The sequence below is a fragment of the Acipenser ruthenus genome, chromosome 10 (genome assembly GCF_902713425.1).
Source record: "Acipenser ruthenus chromosome 10, fAciRut3.2 maternal haplotype, whole genome shotgun sequence".
In the NCBI taxonomy this organism is placed as follows: Eukaryota; Metazoa; Chordata; class Actinopteri; order Acipenseriformes; family Acipenseridae; genus Acipenser; species Acipenser ruthenus.
Window position 1 is genome coordinate 48,790,352 of NC_081198.1, and position 20,073 is coordinate 48,810,424.

General features: G+C 40.8%; 1 protein-coding gene across 9 annotated transcripts in view; it reads right to left on the bottom strand.

Annotated features, from left to right (window-relative positions):
• Positions 1 to 19,020, bottom strand: part of LOC117402971 (DNA-binding protein SATB2-like) — a 49,002-nt gene extending 29,982 nt beyond the window's left edge. For 6 of the 9 annotated variants that reach the window (XR_009329754.1, XR_009329755.1, XR_009329753.1 and 3 more), the window contains exons 1-3: positions 15,286 to 16,539; positions 6,598 to 6,810; positions 1,222 to 1,398 (exon numbers count right to left, since the gene is read on the bottom strand). Coding sequence is in view for 3 of the 9 variants with exons in the window: in XM_059032454.1 (XP_058888437.1) it covers positions 1,222 to 1,398; positions 6,598 to 6,810; positions 15,286 to 15,292 (397 nt within the window). In the remaining 6 variants the exon portion in view is untranslated. Of the gene's footprint in view, positions 1 to 1,221; positions 1,399 to 6,597; positions 6,811 to 15,285; positions 16,542 to 18,884 lie in introns of those variants that run through there. The other 3 variants (XM_034004749.3, XM_059032455.1, XM_059032454.1) reach the window with 2 other exon arrangements.
• Between the last annotated feature and the right edge of the window lie 1,053 nt (positions 19,021 to 20,073).

A 20,073-nucleotide genomic window follows, 5' to 3' on the forward strand; every position in this document is an offset into this window, starting at 1 on the left:
CACACACACACACAAACGCGCACACACACACACACACACACACACACACACACACACACACACACCGTGGTGAACTTTTAGAAGGTTCTCCTCACACTCCAGAACGATAATGAAAGAGGCAATGGGCTGTAGTTACAGGGACTGTTAAACTGCGGGCTAGTAACGCTCTGTAAGAATGCACTTTTACTGCAGCGTCCAATGGAAGCCTCTGTCCTCTGGATGCACCACAGGGACCACCCACTCTCCCCCGCCCTGTCCCCCGGCCCTCACCCCAGCCCCAATCCCCAAGTTGCACGATGACAAATCTACGGTTGTGTCTTGATGTCTTACATATGACAACAACCCTGAACCCTTTGGAAAATTATTACCAGCGTTTAATTGTCAGAAGACTAAAAATATCTCTCTTTATATATGCTTATTGTACAAAACCCTTCAGAGCCCTTCTAATTGAAACAAACACTGTCTCCCAGTTGATTACTGTCTGCGTTAATTAAAGAAAGACACAGGCTCTTTTTGGGGGAATGTTTAAAAATACCGCAGAGTCAAAGTTATGCAGGACACTATTCAAAAAGGAAAAAATAAATAGCGTGGACTCTGTATAATTTTGGTTGTAAACCACAGAGGAAAAATGTATCATTTAAGCCAGAAATTATTCATTTAACATGAACGCTTAGTTTAAAAACAAAAAGCATTCATTTAATAAGCATGAAGGCTGTGGGTGGAGTTGCTGAGTTTGATCTGTCCATTACGGGAATGAAAAACAATGCAGGCGTTTCGGGGATTGCTTTTTTGTTGCTGTTGTTCTTTTACTTTTTTTCTAAATTGAACTTTTAGCACGAGGATTTCTGTTTTCGGTGCGGTACAGCAGGATAACAGAGTTTATACAGCAGCTCTGTTCAAATACAACATGACGGACTGCTGCAGGGTGGGCTTGTACATTGTGATACGAATGGTTTGGGATTTTCAAAAAAGGGTAAATTGCTTGTTTTTTTTTCAAAAGGAGAAAAATAACCTGGTGAAGTTAAAAAAAACAAGAAATAAAAGTGTCTAAACTAAATCCGGCAGGTATTTCATTTGAGACAGTTTAGGTGTGTGAGGCTGTTTCTGGCTCATGTAATAATGTTACAGTTGCTTTTTATAGTCATGTACTCTGGAGTAATAAGCTCTGAAACACAGTCTCCTGGTTTTCTCCTGTATGATATAGTGCTAGTACTCTCGTACCCCGAGCCTGTGCAGCCGAGCTGTGGGAGAACCCCAGTGCCAGCAGAGCCGTCTCCACCAGCTGCTTGAAGAGGACGTCCTTCCGCACCAACACAAACTCGGCATGCTCCTCCCGACTGTCCACATCCGGGGGACTGTCCATCTGCTCCACCACGCAGAACACGGGGATCATGAGACCTGCAGCAATACAGGGACAGAGTTCCATCAGAACAACACCATTCCATCAGCATTCCAGGAGAACAACAGAGTTACATCACAGCACAGCGTCAGAACAAGAGCGTTACATCACAGAGTTCCATCAGAACAACACCATTCCATCAGCATTCCAGCAGAACAACAGAGTTACATCACAGCACAGCGTCAGAACAAGAGCGTTACATCACAGAGTTCCATCAGAACAACACCATTCCATCAGCATTCCAGCAGAACAACAGAGTTACATCACAGCACAGCGTCAGAACAAGAGCGTTACATCACAGAGTTCCATCAGAACAACACCATTCCATCAGCATTCCAGCAGAACAACAGAGTTACATCACAGCACAGCGTCAGAACAAGAGCGTTACATCACAGAGTTCCATCAGAACAATACCATTCCATCAGCATTCCAGCAGAACAACAGAGTTACATCACAGCACAGCGTCAGAACAAGAGCGTTACATCACAGAGTTCCATCAGAACAATACCATTCCATCAGCATTCCAGCAGAACAACAGAGTTACATCACAGCACAGCGTCAGAACAAGAGCGTTACATCACAGAGTTCCATCAGAACAATACCATTCCATCAGCATTCCAGCAGAACAACAAAGTTACATCACAGCACAGCGTCAGAACAAGAGCGTTACATCACAGAGTTCCTTCATAGCCAGCGTGAAGGCACGGGTTTCTAACACTTCATCAAATAGCTGGTAAAAGAAAAAAAAAATCCTGTTCATAAACCAACGCTATCACAGGATTACAGGTCTCACACTATCACAGGATTACAGGTCTCACACTATCACAGGATTACAGGTCTCACACTATCACAGGATTACACTTCTCACACTATCACAGGATTACACGTCTCACACTATCACAGGATTACAGGTCTCACACTATCACAGGATTACAGGTCTCACACTATCACAGGATTACAGGTCTCACACTATCACAGGATTACAGGTCTCACACTATCACAGGATTACACTTCTCACACTATCACAGGATTACACGTCTCACACTATCACAGGATTACACGTCTCACACTATCACAGGATTACACGTCTCACACTATCACAGGATTACAGGTCTCACACTATCACAGGATTACACTTCTCACACTATCACAGGATTACACTTCTCACACTATCACAGGATTACAGGTCTCACACTATCACAGGATTACAGGTCTCACACTATCACAGGATTACACGTCTCACACTATCACAGGCTCAATGTCTCACACTATCACAGGATCACACCTGCACTAGATGTAAAACAGGGTTTCCAGAGAGCAGTTTAGATTATTCACAGGCAGGGGCCCTTAATCAGACCTACAGCTGAAGAACACAGCTGCCTTCGTGAATCAGCCTTTTCAAATTGGGCCGTGCCCACACAAACACAGAGTCGGAGTTTCCGACGTGCCCCACTCCCTCCCCCACCTCTCTCCGCAAAGCTGGGATCAATGTAGGATCTGTAGCCACCAGTTTACACTGGCATGGAAGGGTAACAGATGCGGTGGTTGGTTAGTCATCACCAAAATAAAGTAAAAATTCATTGATCTGAAACAATAATCACTTCCACATTTTCACTCCGGTCTCTGGTACTGGCAAAAACGGACTCCTTTCACTTCACTCTGCAGCGACCCAGCCAGCTGTCATGCAGCCTTTTAACACTGTAAACAACAACCACCAAGACAGAGAAACTGTACCGGGATGGGAATAAGACTCCCATTACAGAGAAGTTTGATCCATTCCTGGTTTTACTGGGAGTTTAATAAGTCTCACCTGAGCTTGTTACCTGTACACTGGGGGCTGGGCTAATCAAGTCATGCAATATGTCTTATTTCTATCCCTGCTGTACATTCACCCCACTGCTTAACAGATTCTGATTCTACAGAAAACAGTGTACCGACCCAGCTGAACTTCTGAAACCCATCTCACCACAACACAACCGGTTCTGACCCAGCCAGTGCAATCCAGTGTACCTGCGCCCTGAGGAGATGAAACAGGTCCCAATGAAGAGAACACATGATGCATGTTATTGTTTATATTCTTCTCGTTCAAAGAGTGCTTTTCACCCACAGAGTTTAATATAACGCTCAGTGTTTTTACATAGCAGTGTTTCAACTCCAAACAATGAAAAAGTGCTCTATTTATTTTTCAAAATACAAACACACAAAATCTAAGGTGAAGTTCAAAAAAACTTTTTTAAAATTTTATGCAAATGTAGTTTTGGGGAAATGAGGCTTAAAAAAGGAGGAGGGAAGGGGGTCCACTTACAAATCTGAATGTATTGAGGTGTGGGGGCTTTTAACCCGCCTGTGACCCTAACCAGCCCAGAGCTCATTCTTTTCTTGAGGTACCTTGGAAGAGAAGACTGCGAGGTATTCTCTGGGTAGTGCTGAAAATGCAGCTGATATTCCTGTATGAGATTCGCACAAGCACAGACACGGGTTCACAAGCTTGAACAGGAGGGTTAATGTTGGGAAACGAGAAATAAAAATCATTCTGTCAGTGGACTCAATAGGGCAGCTAAGTTACTAAGTTACTATCCTGTTTCTAAATAACCTTTACAGAGCCTTGATTTGTCTGTGATTTGGATAGCAGGTTTGGCGCAGCGAACCAGTCCCTGCTTCCAGACTCTTGTTGGTGTCCAGGCTGCAGGTGTGTCCCAGCCCATCACGGTCCCATCACAGTCTGTACTGCTCTTAATGACCTCCATCCGCTGCACGCCTCCGCAGCAGGGCTCTGTGCTGGGGAAATGACAGGTTTCCCAGCCTTATTAATAGAAACCCTGTAATCATCCCTCCCCATGTGCTCCTGACCCCTACAGGAAGGAGGAGGGAACTGCAGGGCGAGTCATCTTTCCTGTTTACACCAGTGCAGACATGTGGGCTTGAAGACAATCCGACACACAAAGAAACACATATATGGGGTCGGATTGTATTTGTTCTATTTACCAATACAAATACAAAGAAGAATATCCCTGTAATGAATCTAAACCACAAGTGAATCTGACTCTATGATTCCTGGAAATAGCGTCCGAGCTTCCAATACCCCCTTCTTTAGTAATCTAAAAAACTTTATTTCATGAGACCTTCAATCAAACAGTCCCAGTTAAAAGAATAAGAATACTAATAAAATCTAAGTTTGAACCAGTCACTTTATATATTTCTGTTTCCACCCTGCTTTGAATTTTCTTGTGGAGTAAATTACTAACGGAGGGCTGCTGCCAATTCCAGTAAGTGAATGCCCCCAACAGGGAAATATAACTGTCAACACCGTGCTGTTCTCAACGGCTCTCTCTCTCTCCCTTTCTCCCTCCCTCCATCCCCCTCTCTCTCCCTCTCTGTCGGTGTGGACCCTTTACCAGACAGCCTTCAGCGCTCTGTGAGTTAGGACTGATGTGAGTGAGGTAGAGTCAGCACAGCCCTGACTGGACAGCACACCATCTAATACAATGCACATTGGGCACATGGCAGGCTCTCTCAAACAGAAAGGGTAAGGACTGCAGCTCACATGTAAGAAATACCCCATTCGTCCACCTTTACCACTCACACACCACCTCATTGAAGGCACTGACAAAGTTGAAATGCTTGCCATTCACTTCACTGAAGCTTCTTTTAGTGCTGCTGAGGTTGTGGAGTCAACAGTTTGTCACTCCTAAATGAATCTATTTGCTATAGATTCACACACACACACACACACACACACACAATGACACACACACACTGACACACACACACTGACACACACAAACACACACACTGACACACACACATACTGACACACACACACACACACAAACACACACACACACAATGACACACACACACTGACACACACAAACACACACACTGACACACACACACACACAAACACACACACTGACACACACACACACAGACACACACACACAGACACACACAATGACACACACACACTGACACACACACACTGACACACTGACACACACACACACACGCACACACACAATGACACACACACACTGACACACACAAACACACACACTGACACACACACACTGACACACACTGACACACACACACACACACGCACACACACAATGACACACACACACACTGACACACACAAACACACACACTGACACACACACACACACTGACACACACACACTGACACACACCGACACACACACACACTGACACACACACACTGACACACACACTGACACACACACACACGCACACACACACACAGGGATCCCAGCTGCGTGAGAACTGATCTGTGGTTGCAAACGCACATTCCCTTTTCCTGGCTTCAAAGAGAACTGCGATCGATCCGTACAGCGGAGTCACACACGCAGGGCTTTCTTTTTTTTCCTCTGTAAGATCCCTAATACGTCTTAGTGCTCTAGGAGGCTATTGTTAAAACGTACAGTACGTAGTCCGGTAACTATACGTCTTGTTGTCGGGAAGGCCGGTCCAGTCGCTGGCAGCACATCAGTGCAGCGCTGCACGCTTGTGAAGAGCTCATAAAGTTTTCTGTGGCTGTAAATGAGTCTGCCATGGTATGGAAAAAAAATTACCAGCACCAAAAACATGCAGTTTAATGAAAAAGAAATGTTGTAAAGATCAAAAGTTACTGTTAGTAACAGCACTCTTTTTATTTCTAATCCAGAGTCCATGCAGCTGTCTGGTCCTCACATAGTCCCCTAGCAATAAGCAGGGCTGACAGCACACTAGAAACACATGCTACAGTAAGGGCAAGACCGGAGCAGATCACAATCTAAGAAGAAGAAGAAGAAGAAAAGCTGGCCAGGCCTGACCCTGCTGCTGCTGCTTGTCTTTCTGAGATCTAACTAGAAGGTAATTTACAGCGCAGCCCTCACCCTGCTGCTAACTGATAATTGAACCAATAACAATTCCGGGTGCTATGATTTTAGGTAAACAAACTGTCCACACCAGCGATTCCCAAGCCATCAGTGGGCTCAACAGAGCTCTCAAACATGTCTTCTCAATAAATACAGTACACCTGGTACACCTGAGTGTAACCGGTAACCTGTCCCCGTGCAACACTGCCCCTAGTGGCTGTAAGAAATAGCACCTCTGACCTCATCTACCCAATCTGGTCAAACTGAAGCTGCGCAGAGAGTATCGCTCACGCCGAGTCCCGAGGGCTGGGCTCTTACCTCCGAGCGAGCGTGTTGTGGCCCCGTTGAGGCGGCTGCAAGCCTCTGTGGGACTCCCGTTCTGCTCTAGGCGCCCCATTTTCCCAGGCGGAGGGCCCTTTGTGTCAGGGCTGCTGCTCCTCCGCTCAGGGCTGTCCCGCAGACCGGGGCTCTCGCTGCGCCGCTCCATACTCCTCCAGTCAACAGAGGGCGCTCCCACCAACGAGTACGGGCCTGCAGGGACACAAACAGACGGGCAGCACCGTTATTAAAACAGGGCACGCACACACAAAGGGTCCTCATAGACACGTAACTATCTCACAGTTCTGGGTATTTGTATAAAATCAAGAGTCGATCAGATTATAGCCCAGAGTGTAAGATTAAAACTGTACTGTCAACCAGAGAACAAAAAGGCAAAAAAGAACACTTTAAAGAGAGTTTGACAGAACATGATATTATATTCAGGAAGATGGGGAGGGGACCAAACGAAGGGAAGAAGGATCATGCAGCAAGAGATTTATTTTTTTTACTTTACAAAAAAAGCTAAGAAATGTTTTACAAATGAAAGGTTCAAACAGCAGCAGTGGGAATAGTACTAAAATGAATAAAGAGTAGAGAAGTGGATCGGATCTTCATATGTTGACCCCGTTGTTGTTTTCCATACTGCATTTAAGCCAGTAGGTCAACACAGCTATCCAATCTAGGCCCTTACATGACCTAAAGGTATTTCAAACTTCAAACACACATGCAGTCCAAAAGTGAACTGGCTGTGAGAAGGATTGGGAAATAAACCCAGAGATATTTACTTTGGCTTGAGCCTGTGAAAACCAGGGCAGAGACTTTGCTTTCATTTTCATTTTATAAATACTGCATTTCCTCCAGCGCCTCAAAACATGAATGTTACAAAACTAACTAACTAAATGAATAAATGAATAAATGAATAAATGAATAAATACGTTAATAAATGAATGAATAAATGCAGTAATGAGGGTCGGAGCTTTTATGTACACGCTTGTTGTTCTTTGGGAATCCCAACAATATATATATTTTTATCTTGCTTCTTATCACAACAGAGCAGTTTGAAAGCATTTTGTTTTGTGCATGTTATTGTCATTTCAGTTCTGTGGACGTGTAGGAAGTGTATTCCTTGTGTGGGAAACCCCACAGAGAGCACCATCCCTGTACTTTCACTGCCCCGCTGAGAGCTGCAGCTTACAGTCCCACCAGGACTAAACTCACAGCACAATGTGTAGAGAAAAAGAAGGTGTCACCATAGTCTAATCACAAGCCCGCTGTATGACAAAGCAGGTAGCTCATTTTAACCAGGACAGCTTGTTTAGCGGGCAGTGTTGTGTGATACACTGCTGTTGCAGATTGTGTCTGCTGTCGGTGAGATGAGAGGAGAGGTTAAAAGCTCTAAAACCACGAATGCAGATGAGCCTGCTTATTTTGCATTGTGGTTAAGATGCTCGCTTGCAGTTTACGGGGTCGTAGGTTTGCGCTGTAACCCTAACCCTAGCCCTGTTACACTTGTAAGCAATTAATCTGTAGCTAAGAATTTAAAAGAATCAAAAACAAACTCATCAATGAGGAGAGTACTAGGACACAGAGGCATATTTTCAAAAGGTCTCCTCCAATCTTTAACTCCTATTTTTTTTAAAGGAGATAAACAGCCGTTTATTTTACAAAACTAAAACCAAACAATGTTACCCCAGGTCTCGTAAACCCCTTCAAGTTGTTTGTTTGTAACATTAACATGGATCTTTTTGATCTAGTTATACCCCAGCCATACAATCTCAACCACATTAGCCAACGAAGAAGCCCGTCTGAAGCTCTGGTTTAACAGAGACTGACAGCAGTACAGTGTGCAGAAGGGGGTCAATCGCGAGAGACAGCATGCAGGAAAGGAGAACATGAGACAGAAGGTGACTGCACTAATCAAATCACTGCGATTAATTCAATAGAAATTAGTTAACAGGGCAGGATACCACCTGATTCACTCCCAGTGCAAAGCAAAGAGCTTGTGTATTTACTGTGCATGAACTGGATGGTAGAGAGAGCACTGGACATAATTTCGCATTTAGTTTGTTTGGCAACAGCTATTACATGATTAGGGTTAGGGTTAGTGCCCCCCAGACAGAGTCCTCTGTATAGCAACATAGGACCTGACCGCTGCACACAGTCCATATGACTGACTCTCAGAAACGATATTCTGAAACATTTACACAAAGTTCTCAAAAAGAAATAAAAGACCCAATGACAAACTATCATCCCCTATGGTGGCTAGGAATATATATATATATATATATATATATATATATATATATATATATATATATATATCTTTTTTTTTCTTTTATTAAACATGTCTACTGGCGTCTGAATTTAATGTTGCTGGGATATATGAAGTACCCTGGCGGTAGAATTGCCAAATTTGCTCCACTGCCCAGGATCCTCATATTGTACTAATATAATGCTTGCATGTCTTTCACCGTTTACAGGGCGTGTAGAATATATACTTCTTTTCAGTTACAACACTTGTCTATAATTGATAGCGTAAGGAATTCAATATACTATAAACAATGCTTCAATGTTTTTTACACAATCATTCAAGTGGAACCTTGCTGTTTATAGTCATATTCTATTGTTTATATTTATTATCAAATTGTAATAAAATGTTTACAAAAGGACATTCCTGGAATCGAGACGGGTCCTGTAATTTTGTACAAATGCAGTTCTGTGGGGTTGCACAGCCCATAATAATTATTAATAAACAAGGAGGCATGGCTCTGTATTGTGGTGCATATGCAGCACTGTAACTGTAGTTACACAATGTATACTATAGAGAAGCAGGGTGATCACAGCTCAGAGCAGTGGGTTTTACAACTTATTTTGTCTAATATATACATTGAAATCAATACGGACATTTATAGAGAAGCACACGTAGGCAATGTACATATATATATATATATATATATATATATATATATATATATATATATATATATATATATATATATACACACACACACACAGTTGTAGTCAAAAGTGTACATACCCCAATGGAAATATATAATTTTAGGAAAAGTCTTTTGTAGCAAAAGTTTTGCTTTTGTGGATGAGGAAAGTTACAAGAAATAGATGTCTACAATTATTTATTTTAGCAATTTATTTTGCAAAACTCCAAAAATGCTAATTATATATATATATATATATATATATATATATATATATATATATATATATATATATATATATACACGCACACGCGCACGCACGCACACACACACACACACACACACACACACACACACTACAACAAGAGTGACTGTAGTTTCTCCTTTTATTTTTACAAACAAGGGGCCGAGCTGAACTCCTTGTGAAATCCTCAGGTATGTTTTTATAGATGTTTACATAGACTCCAGAGAGATTAGATCAGTTCCTAACTGAAATGTGTGTGAGCTTTATGCCTGTAACAGTCATAGTGGGCTGGATTATCATAATGTAAAGAACACCAATCAAACAAATAAGACATTGCATAATAAGACATGGAATAATAATAAGCATCTGAATTCAAACTCTTCCTTCTTTATTTCTGGGTTGGTAAGTTTATTGGGTTATTTCTCCTTTCAGAAAAAAAGGTGCCAATGAGGATTTGAAGTGTGAGAATTTAACCCAATGTTACAGTGGATAACGGCTCCAGCACTGGTAACCTTTTAAATGAATGTGCAGCTTGTTTGGTTTATTAACACAATTAGCGGTTACCGGTCAGTTAATAATTGCTGAGTTGCTAATTTGTATTTATTTTTAAGGGGGGGGGGGTATGAAAATGTAAATTCATAGAATTAGCTGCATATTTCATTACATTTTCATTACAAAGCAGCCTTTCCAAAATTATATGTTAAAAAAAAACCTTATACAAAAAACAAACAATGGATGTGCATGAATAGCACTGGCCACTCCTGCAATGCTTCTAGTATTAGAGGTGCATTCAGTCCCTGGTTGAGAGTGTGAATCGTGGTGCACTGCTCATATCTCGTAGCAGAGTTCGCCTTTTGCTTTTCTTACATTACAACACGCTGGAGGGAGCCGCAGCACCGACAGTAATAATCTGAGAGCCTGGTTAGCCTGCGATTAGCTGGGGCAGTGGGGTCGATGACATGACTTTCCTTTAACAAGCTGTAACACCGGGGAGGGGAGTGTTTTTACTGCCGCAGGTCAGAGGGTCCGGAGCAGAGGGCAGCTGACTGCAAGCTCTGCTTTAACGCTGTTTTGAAGAGGAAGAAACCTTCTAGCGCTGATCGGAATCAATTACTGCCGCCACTCCAACAGAGCACATGCTCGTACTGAAAGGCCTGGGATCGTTTCACAAAAACACCATGCAGCTGCCTTTGCACTTTGCTGAGGAGAGGGTCAGCAATGCAAAACTAATTCAGTGAAACTGTCAATTCCAAAATATAAAACAGCACCTGTACACATCATGCAAAAGCATCATATTATATACTGAAGAGAAACCAACATCTTTAATCTTTAAACCACAATATTGGCGTTACAAATATGTTACAGGGGTTTTACAACTTATTTTGTCTAACATATAAATCGAAATCTATATGAACATTTTATATATATATATATATGAAGTCCTTGTGAAATACTCACTTATTGGTTTATATTAAGTATATAATTATACAGATTTTTTTTCTTATTTAAACATTAAATAAAAAGTAATCTCCCCTCTCTGCTCTCCTCTCTCTCCTCTCCTCTTTCCTCTTCCCTGTCTCATCTCTCTTCTGCCCTCTCCTCTCTCCCCTCTCTGCTCTCCCCTCTCTGCTCTCCTCTCTCTCCTCTCCTCTTTCCTCTTCCCTGTCTCCACTTCTGCCCGCTCCTCTCTCCCCTCTCTGCTCTCCCCTCTCTGCTCTCCTCTCTCTCCTCTCCTCTTTCCTCTTACCTGTCTTCTCTCTCCTCTCCCCTCACCCTCCCTCTGCAGTGCTGATCTAGCTAGATGCACAAGGCCCAGCATAAGGGCTAGCTGCACTGCACCAGGCCGGGGCTATTACTGTTAGAGGACTCAGAAAGCCAGCAGCCTGGCAGCTTGGAGTCAGGGGCTGTCCTCTGCCGCACACTAACGGCTCTATTTCAAAGCTGAAATCCTCAAAAATGGATTTACATGTCTAGTTTAGTGAATGAATAAACTGTATCTGATTTGTAGTTCACAATCATGCGTGCAGTTATTACTGCTCTCCTGGTATTTACATCCATTATGTACTGTATATTCCCAGACTAGCCTGACTGAAACCTCAAGGATTTCTTCCCTGTCTTTAACTGGATATGTTAGATAAACTTTGCAATTCCATTAATTCCACTTATATAGCATCTTAATGATGTGTGCTTGAGCGTCTCAGTGCAATCTGCTCACTTGGAATGAGGTGACCCTTAGCATTGTAAAAACGCACAAATCCTTGCCTGCACAACTCCATATGTACTTCCTGTTTGTTTGGTGCCTTATTTATTTTTTGCACATGAGAAAAGTGATTAATAGAACCGGGGCATTGAAATACACTCCAGCTGCTGAGGTCCCCATACCCAGGGGCAGGCAGCAGATCACAGACGAATGTGCATTTAAACTGTGATTACTGCTCTTCATTGAGATTAGAGGCTTGTGTCTGTGTGTGGGTGAGAGTCCACCGCCCTACACCGCTTCACGGCTTCCCTCCGGCAACCACCTTTAGGGGGTTTTATAACAAACTTAATCAGCCACAGCAGGTATCTATTACGCACAGGGAAGTGAAAATGAACAAGAATGGTCACAGTAAAATGTGTCGTCGTCGTGTCCCCCCCAACACAACCTGATTTATTTTTGTTATTACTTTGTGTTTTTTTTTCACTCCAGCAATTCCAGCCTGTTTAATCTAATCTCGTCTTTAATAACCCCCACGCCCTGTGAAAGGTCCCTCCTGGATCCTCTCTGATAATGTGGAAACTGGGATCTAAACTCTTCTCCCAGGCAAAACAATTGTACAAAAGTGTCCACAGTATATGGCTAAAGGACCCTGTCTGTACAGTCCAGTACAGCAAAAAATGATCACTTCCATTCGCTATAATAAATAAATAAAGAACGCAAAACACACACACACACACACACACACACACACACACACACACACAACAGCGCTTAACACATGTTTTCAAACTCAATAAAGTGTAAAAAGGAGACGATATCTAACGGCTTATACAGTAAAAAACGACTGTGCTGACAAGCTGCGAGCCTGACAGACAGAGCACTCTGCTGTACCTGTGTTGACTCGAGAGAGAGAGCAGGCTGCACTGACGAAAGCGCGCTCATCCACCCTGGTTTCCTGATTTTCACAACGTGTTCAGTGGCTTTTGAGCGCTTGTACTCCCTTTTATCAATTTCAAAACGATACTTCTGCTTTGCTTTTGTATTATTTCAATTGACATGTTCGGCTCTGTGGTGCTCTGTGAGGTTGTGCTCTCTCTCTCTATATCCTTTTGTCTCACAGCTTTATCCAACACAAGATTTGAAAACCAATTTCGAATTAAGAAGAGTTTAATTTAACACAGCTACATTTACCACTGATCATGCAATTGTGTATTTATTATTTTATTTATTACATTTTTTGTCCCTCGTTGAACACATACGGCGCTGTTGACAGCGCGTGTCATTTAATTCCGAGAACCAAGACACCTGGTCATTTTACAAACTAAACAACTTTAATGTTAAACACTCCAGTTGTTTTAATTTTTTTTCATAAATTCCCAAATGCAACAAATACGTTTTACGAAGAGGATCAATACAGTGTTAACAACACCTCAGCAAACTGTGTAACTGAAGTTCAAGCTTGATTTAATAGGACTCCAACTGCGTGTTCGATGCAATATTATACTGTCCCGAGACAGTATGAGAGTTTCTTACACACACACACACACATATATATATATTGGGAATGATCAAGGAGAAGTTTAATCAATACGGCACAAGGGCGGTAAATTAACCTTAAATTAAAACATGTAAAGTTATCACGGAGTTGCAGAGTTAAAAGTTCAAAACTTACTGTTAAAACATAAGTTAAAACACACTGCGCCTGTCCTGGAACCTAGTTATGGACCAGAAACACCTTAAATGCATTTATAAAATGATATAGAGATATATATATATATATATATATATATATATATATATATATATATATATATATATATATATATATATATGATATCTTGTAACAACTGTAAGTCGCCCTGGATAAGGGCATCTGCTAAGAAATAAATAATAATAATAATAATAATAATAATAATAATAATAATAATAATAATAATAATAATAATAATAATAATAATAATCACAGTAAAGCGCTGATCCGCGGCTCTTGGATAAATGTTTAAATTATATATATATATATATATGGAATGTATCAAGTGTGAAAAAGAAAGCTATCAGAAAACATATTTTACAAAATATAAAATGACTTTATGTGAGTGTGAATATGGAACAGGAATCGTCATTTTTATAAAGTCTCCTCACTTTTAAAATGTTCAGTAGTTAAAGATTTCATTAATAAACGTAGGCCTACTTTATTTACATTCCATTCAAATACACAATATTTTATAAGTATTTGCTTGATATTGTATTTCTCAAGTGTATGCTAATGTGAAGTAGTCTTAACGAATTGAAGAGGCAGCTAAATGCATTTATTAATTATTTGATTATTATTATTTTTGTAAAACGATAAAACAAACAGTTTAAAAAAACATTTTAAAAAGTCATAAGTGGATGCAGAAGTAACCGACAAATATGTCAGAATTTAGTTGTATTAAAATGACTGGTTTCTCAGTGGTGTCTTTTCATGTGTTTGCCTTTGATAAAGAAAACATATTAACATTTCTTCCGTAGAAATATTTATGAATATGAACTAAAAGCCACTCTCAAATAAATGACAATGAATCTCCATGCACAAAACAGCCTCAACTTGGGAAATGTATTAAGACTAAAACAACCGTTTACTAATTTTACTTTTCAGCCCCAGAAAACGTGCATTTGAATCCTGATGAACGCTCCAAGTGAAAAAGTATCCCTCACAATATTCAGGACCACTGAAACGCACATTTCCACAGTAATGTACATTGAAAAAGGTGATTTTCAGAGATCCAGATCTCCACAATCACTCCTACAACAAGTCAACAGATTTGTTCTTTGGGGATATTTTTCTTTCTATGTGAATATACTATATAACAGGCTATAATTAATAGTCAATACTACTACTACTACTACTACTACTACTACTACTACTACTAACATTATTATTATTATTATTATTATTATTATTATTATTATTAATAATAATAATAATAATAATAATAATAATAATAATAATAATAATAATAATAATCAGTGCGACCCTAAATTGTTCTTCCTCCAATATCAATTCGCTTTCCCATTCCAAGAAACAATATATATTTTTTATTGTTATTTTGAAATCCAATATTGCTTAAATTATTCATCCTAATCAATAATAAGTGTAATAATACAACCCATTGATTTAATGTAATGTAATAATCACAGACATGCAAATCCTCACCCCCCAGCATGCCGCGACCCCCTCTGTATAAACCCAAGGCTGCAGTGCAGTATAGGCTACAGCAGGCAACGCTGAACAATATACCGAGAATAAAAGGATCGTGTTTACTTACTGCTCATGGCGTGTCTGTGCCTGGACTGGCTCGGGAAAAGGCTCTGTCCATGGATCAAAAGTAATGAATCCAGGGCGGGAAGTTTGTTGGCTTCGTTTTCTATAGGAAAGGGTTTCAAGCGGTTTGTCGCTGTTGCCTCTCTTCGCTCCTCTCTCTCGGCTTGGCTGAGTGGATTGAGAGGGTGCAGCGGTTCCTGTGGAAGTGCCCGTCGCGGTCTGCAGAGGGCTGTGGATAGGACGGAGACTGATGGAGTATGCTATAGTTCACAAAACAACTGCTCGCACAAAAGATGACGATGAAGAAGAAGAAGAAGAAGAAGGGTTGTGTGTCTTCAACTTGTCACCACAGTCTGAAGATGAGCTCTGGTCATGAACGTCACTTTGCACCTTTATCGGGAACATATACAAAAACTGAAATGGAATGACAATCAACGGAGAAAACGAAAAGCAAATACACAGAATCCAGGTCTATCTATCTGTCTATCTATCTGTCTGTGTGGCTGTCTGTCTATCTGGCTGTCCGATTCCGTAGAAAATAAGAACCGGTGCGAGAGGAGACTGACCCTGAGTGTCACTTTCAATCTCTCTCCTGCCGCCGCCACCGGTGACAGACAGCGGAGTCAGAAAAGGAGAGAGAGGGCGAGGAAGAGCGAGCGAGCGAGCGAGCGAGCGAGAGAGAGAGAGAGAGAGAGAGAGAGGGAGTGTGTGACATAGATAAAAAGGAAGAGGGCAGTTCAAATTGTTGTATACGTCGTGCCACCCGCTGATGTTTTTGGGGGAGGTCGACCCTTTTCACACTGTTATAATTCAGATCAGATATTCTGGTGGCGACTCTGTTTTGGTTTTGTTTGTGCACGTTTAACATTAACGATGTCCGGTCTATACGCTGCTGCCAGCTTTTATAATTGCATTTAATCTGTAACCGTCAGGATATTTAGATCGCGGTGAATATTTAATGAACGCACGGAGAGAACAGGAGTTCACACCTTTTAAATTAGGCCTAAATAAGAGAGGAAGTACTTTTCAAAAATAGAAACTTTGTTTTTTGTACTCTTCCAATTTCAGTCTGTTATCTGTGATTCTTCACCCTATTCTCTCTCTCTCTCTCTGTGTGTGTGTGTGTGTGCTGTCCTGTGTGTGTGTGTGTGTGCTGTCCTGTGTGTGTGTGTGTGTGTGTGTGCTGTCCTGTGTGTGTGTGTGTGTGTGTGTGTGTGCTGTGTGTGTGTGTGTGTGCTGTCCTGTGTGTGTGTGTGTGTGTGTGTGTGCTGTGTGTGTGTGTCTGTGTGTGTCTTGTGAGCGTCCTGGTAGACGAGTTGGCATTTATATAACAGCGCATGATCTATCATTTCAATGGCTGACTGTGCCTTTTTGTATAGGGGAGATGCACACGATACTTTGTTACAAACTTATTTTATTTATGTATGTATTTTTTTTTTTTTTTTTTTTTTTTTTTTTGTGCTTGGATGGTTTTGCAGTCCCATAGCCTATAGGTAAACAGTAAAAGTTCACGATCAGGTGTCTCTCTGATCTGTATTTATAGGGTTATGACAGTTAATAAGTAATGAGATTGGGGTCAAATCCCCCTCCCTTCCTCCTTCTGTGTGTCCGTGTGTGTGTGTCCGTGTGTGTGTCTGTGTGCGTGTGCGTGTCCGTGTGTGTGCGTGTCCGTGTGTGTGTCTGTGTGCGTGTGTCCGTGTGCGTGTGTGTGTCCGTGTGTGTGTCCGTGTGCGTGTGTGTGTGGGTGGGCGTGCGTGTGTGTGTGTGTGTGCGTGTGTGTGTATGAGCGTGTGTGTGTGTGTGGGTGTGCCTGTGTGTCTCTGCTCGGATGACTGTTTTATTAGATGTCTTGTATAAATAAAACAAATGCACTGTCAGGTAAAATTAGTTAATAATAAACTGCATTCTTGATAGACAGATGCCTTTGGCTTTTAATAATTTATGAGGGTGACGTCGTATATTTGGAGAGAGACACACAGAGATACATGCACAAGCGCTGCTGTTGCGTTGAATATTTAATAAAGTAAACAGCATCTCTATTTACTGTGTAATAAATACAACGTTGATTAAATTGGTTTCAGATGCATGTGGCACTGAAAATAATGTTGAATCACAAATCATGAAAGGAAACTGGAGCAGAGCAGAGCTGGTCGACATTTTTAAGGCTGCACTGTTAACAGCCGATAATCTACTGTTGCGCATATAAATTGCTTTTACAAAGTCTAAAAAAATCTATTTTTCGAAGATTGTTTCCGCGCCTCCTGCTTGTTATCGTCAGTCTGTATGCGCTCACTTGCCAGCTGAAATGCAAACTTCGTGCAAACTTTTTGCCAATAAATACATTTTAAAAACTCCATTGAATCTTTTAAACCTGTGCGTCTAAAGGTGGACCAATAACAGCGAGTACATCGGAGGCTGCAAAATTACTATGAAAGAGACTGAAGTTAAACAAAAAAATAGAAAAAAAACACGATCTTCTCACTGCCCTCTAAATAATACATGGCAGATAGACTGATTAGGGGTCCTAATCGGACATGCAAGTGAAAGACTGCGGTGTTGTTCTGTCAGCATTTACCGTTTGCTATTCAATACTGCGAAATGACAACCAGGCCCACTGATTGAAATTATAAATACCATGCTAGCTCAACTGTCGCTTCTGACTGCTTGCATTGTAATAATAACTTAATAAAACGAATTTTTAGCTTGTATTCTGTGAAAGTGCCGTCTCACTTCATCCAAACGTCTGTGCGCCCTTAAAAAGCACTGCATGTACGGCGGCGCCAGAGTGCCATTCAGGAAGCTGTAAACAAAAAGTTAAAAAACAACAAAAACAGCTGGTTTAAAATCAAACCAGTTTGAAACTGGTGTGATTAATATAAGAAGATAAATACGTGTCAAAGTTTCAAACGAAACGCGCTTCTCTCCTTTCTTTTAATTGTGCAATATGTATAGATTTCAATTAGTGTTCTGTTGCGAGGCTGTGCAACAGCGCTGTTGTCAACGGCGAGCATTCTCTAAACTAGCGGGGCTCGCGTTTAGCCTACCGCGCTCTGAAATGAGATAATCGTGTTTAGGTCTGATCAATAACACATCTGATGCAATTTGTGTTATTTAAGAAATAAAAATCGAGGCAGCTGGTGTCCCATCTCTAGCCTGCACTGTCTATCTGTGAATGTTTCATAGATTTGAATCACAAAAGGTGTCCGACTAGAATACTGCAGATTACCAAATCGAATTCGAGCCACAATCGACCCCGCATCAAATGCGTGTTTATTATCAGGCAACAATAGCCCCACAAATTTCTAAAATAAAAGCAGCCATTTGATATGGATGACAGCCTCAATGCATGCATAAAGACATGCAATATAGTTCAAATCTGTGCAAAAACAAGCTATACAATCGTGTAACACGATCAGATCGCCTTACGATTAATAAAGCAGGACTATACTACTGTAGCACGGTTTATTGAAATTATTATTAATGTTAATTAATGAACATTTTAATAAATGCGTTGACATCAGATGTCGTGTGTGTGTGTGTGTGTGTGTGTGTGTATTTATGTATATGCTGATAAGAGATAGTATTGAGTGAATGCCACCTTACCTTGCTGTGAATGAAAGCGCAGTAATTATTGGTTCATAGTAATATCAATGCCCTGATACTAGCTGCTGAATGTTCTTCAGATGGAACTCAGGAATTGTGAAATTCTCGGTGCTGCGCGCCCGCTGCTCGTGTTGTGAGCTCGAGCTCTGAGCACTTGGCTTTTCCACTGGCTCGTGCTGTCCTGATTCGTCACTTTTGTTATAGATGTGGTGATGGTGGTGATGGGGTGGCAGTAGATCTAGATCTAGATCGAGATATAGATATAGATATGCATATACAGCTACAGATACATATACATATACACATAGATACTCAATCCAAACCCAATCATGAGCAATATAAACGAAACCCGCAGAAATGCAGCGGGACTACATAGGAAACAAACATCCACGCGTGTATTAATAGTATCTTTTCTTTTTCATTTTTAAATATACACATAAAATAACGTGTCTTCTTGTGATCTGTGGTGGCTTGATTCATTCTGAGATAAATAAATCAATCAATAAAAATACATGTTGGCGATGCTACTGAAATAAACGAGTCTACACAAATGATGAAACACACTAACACAATATAAATAAGGGCGAGTGTTTGTACAAGATTGGAAATGTGTGTTTTTAATAACACATTATTGTTAGGTTAACAATCGAGTAACCAGTGTAGAACAAAAATACAGCCGCATAAATCAATGCAGAACTGAGTTCTTTCGCTCTGCGTGGAGTTTAAAATGAAGTGTTTAAAGCGTTTAGACCGTGTGATTTGTTACACCTACGTTTAACCTTTTGACTTGGCTGGGGAAAATCAAACACTATTTCAATTGCATTTTACCAAAACCCCACGACTATTGAAGCACAGAGAGACTAATGGCAGTTCCCTTCCATTTCATACAGTTCGTTTATTTTTACATTGATTTATAGAATTGGAATGTTCTTTCTCAGCGGATCTGATATGTCTTCTTTAATAATAATAATAATAATAATAATAATAATAATAATAATAATAATAATAATAATAATAATAATAATAATACGAGTGATAATTAAATAAGTGGTATGACATACATTGGCCAACTCACAATTATAATTTTGCTAAGAATAGTTGCAGATATAATAACGACATTTAATTAATTCCATGCAACTGAATTTCATCGAAAGACTTTATCTTCTTCTTCTTCTCCTCCTCCTTCTTC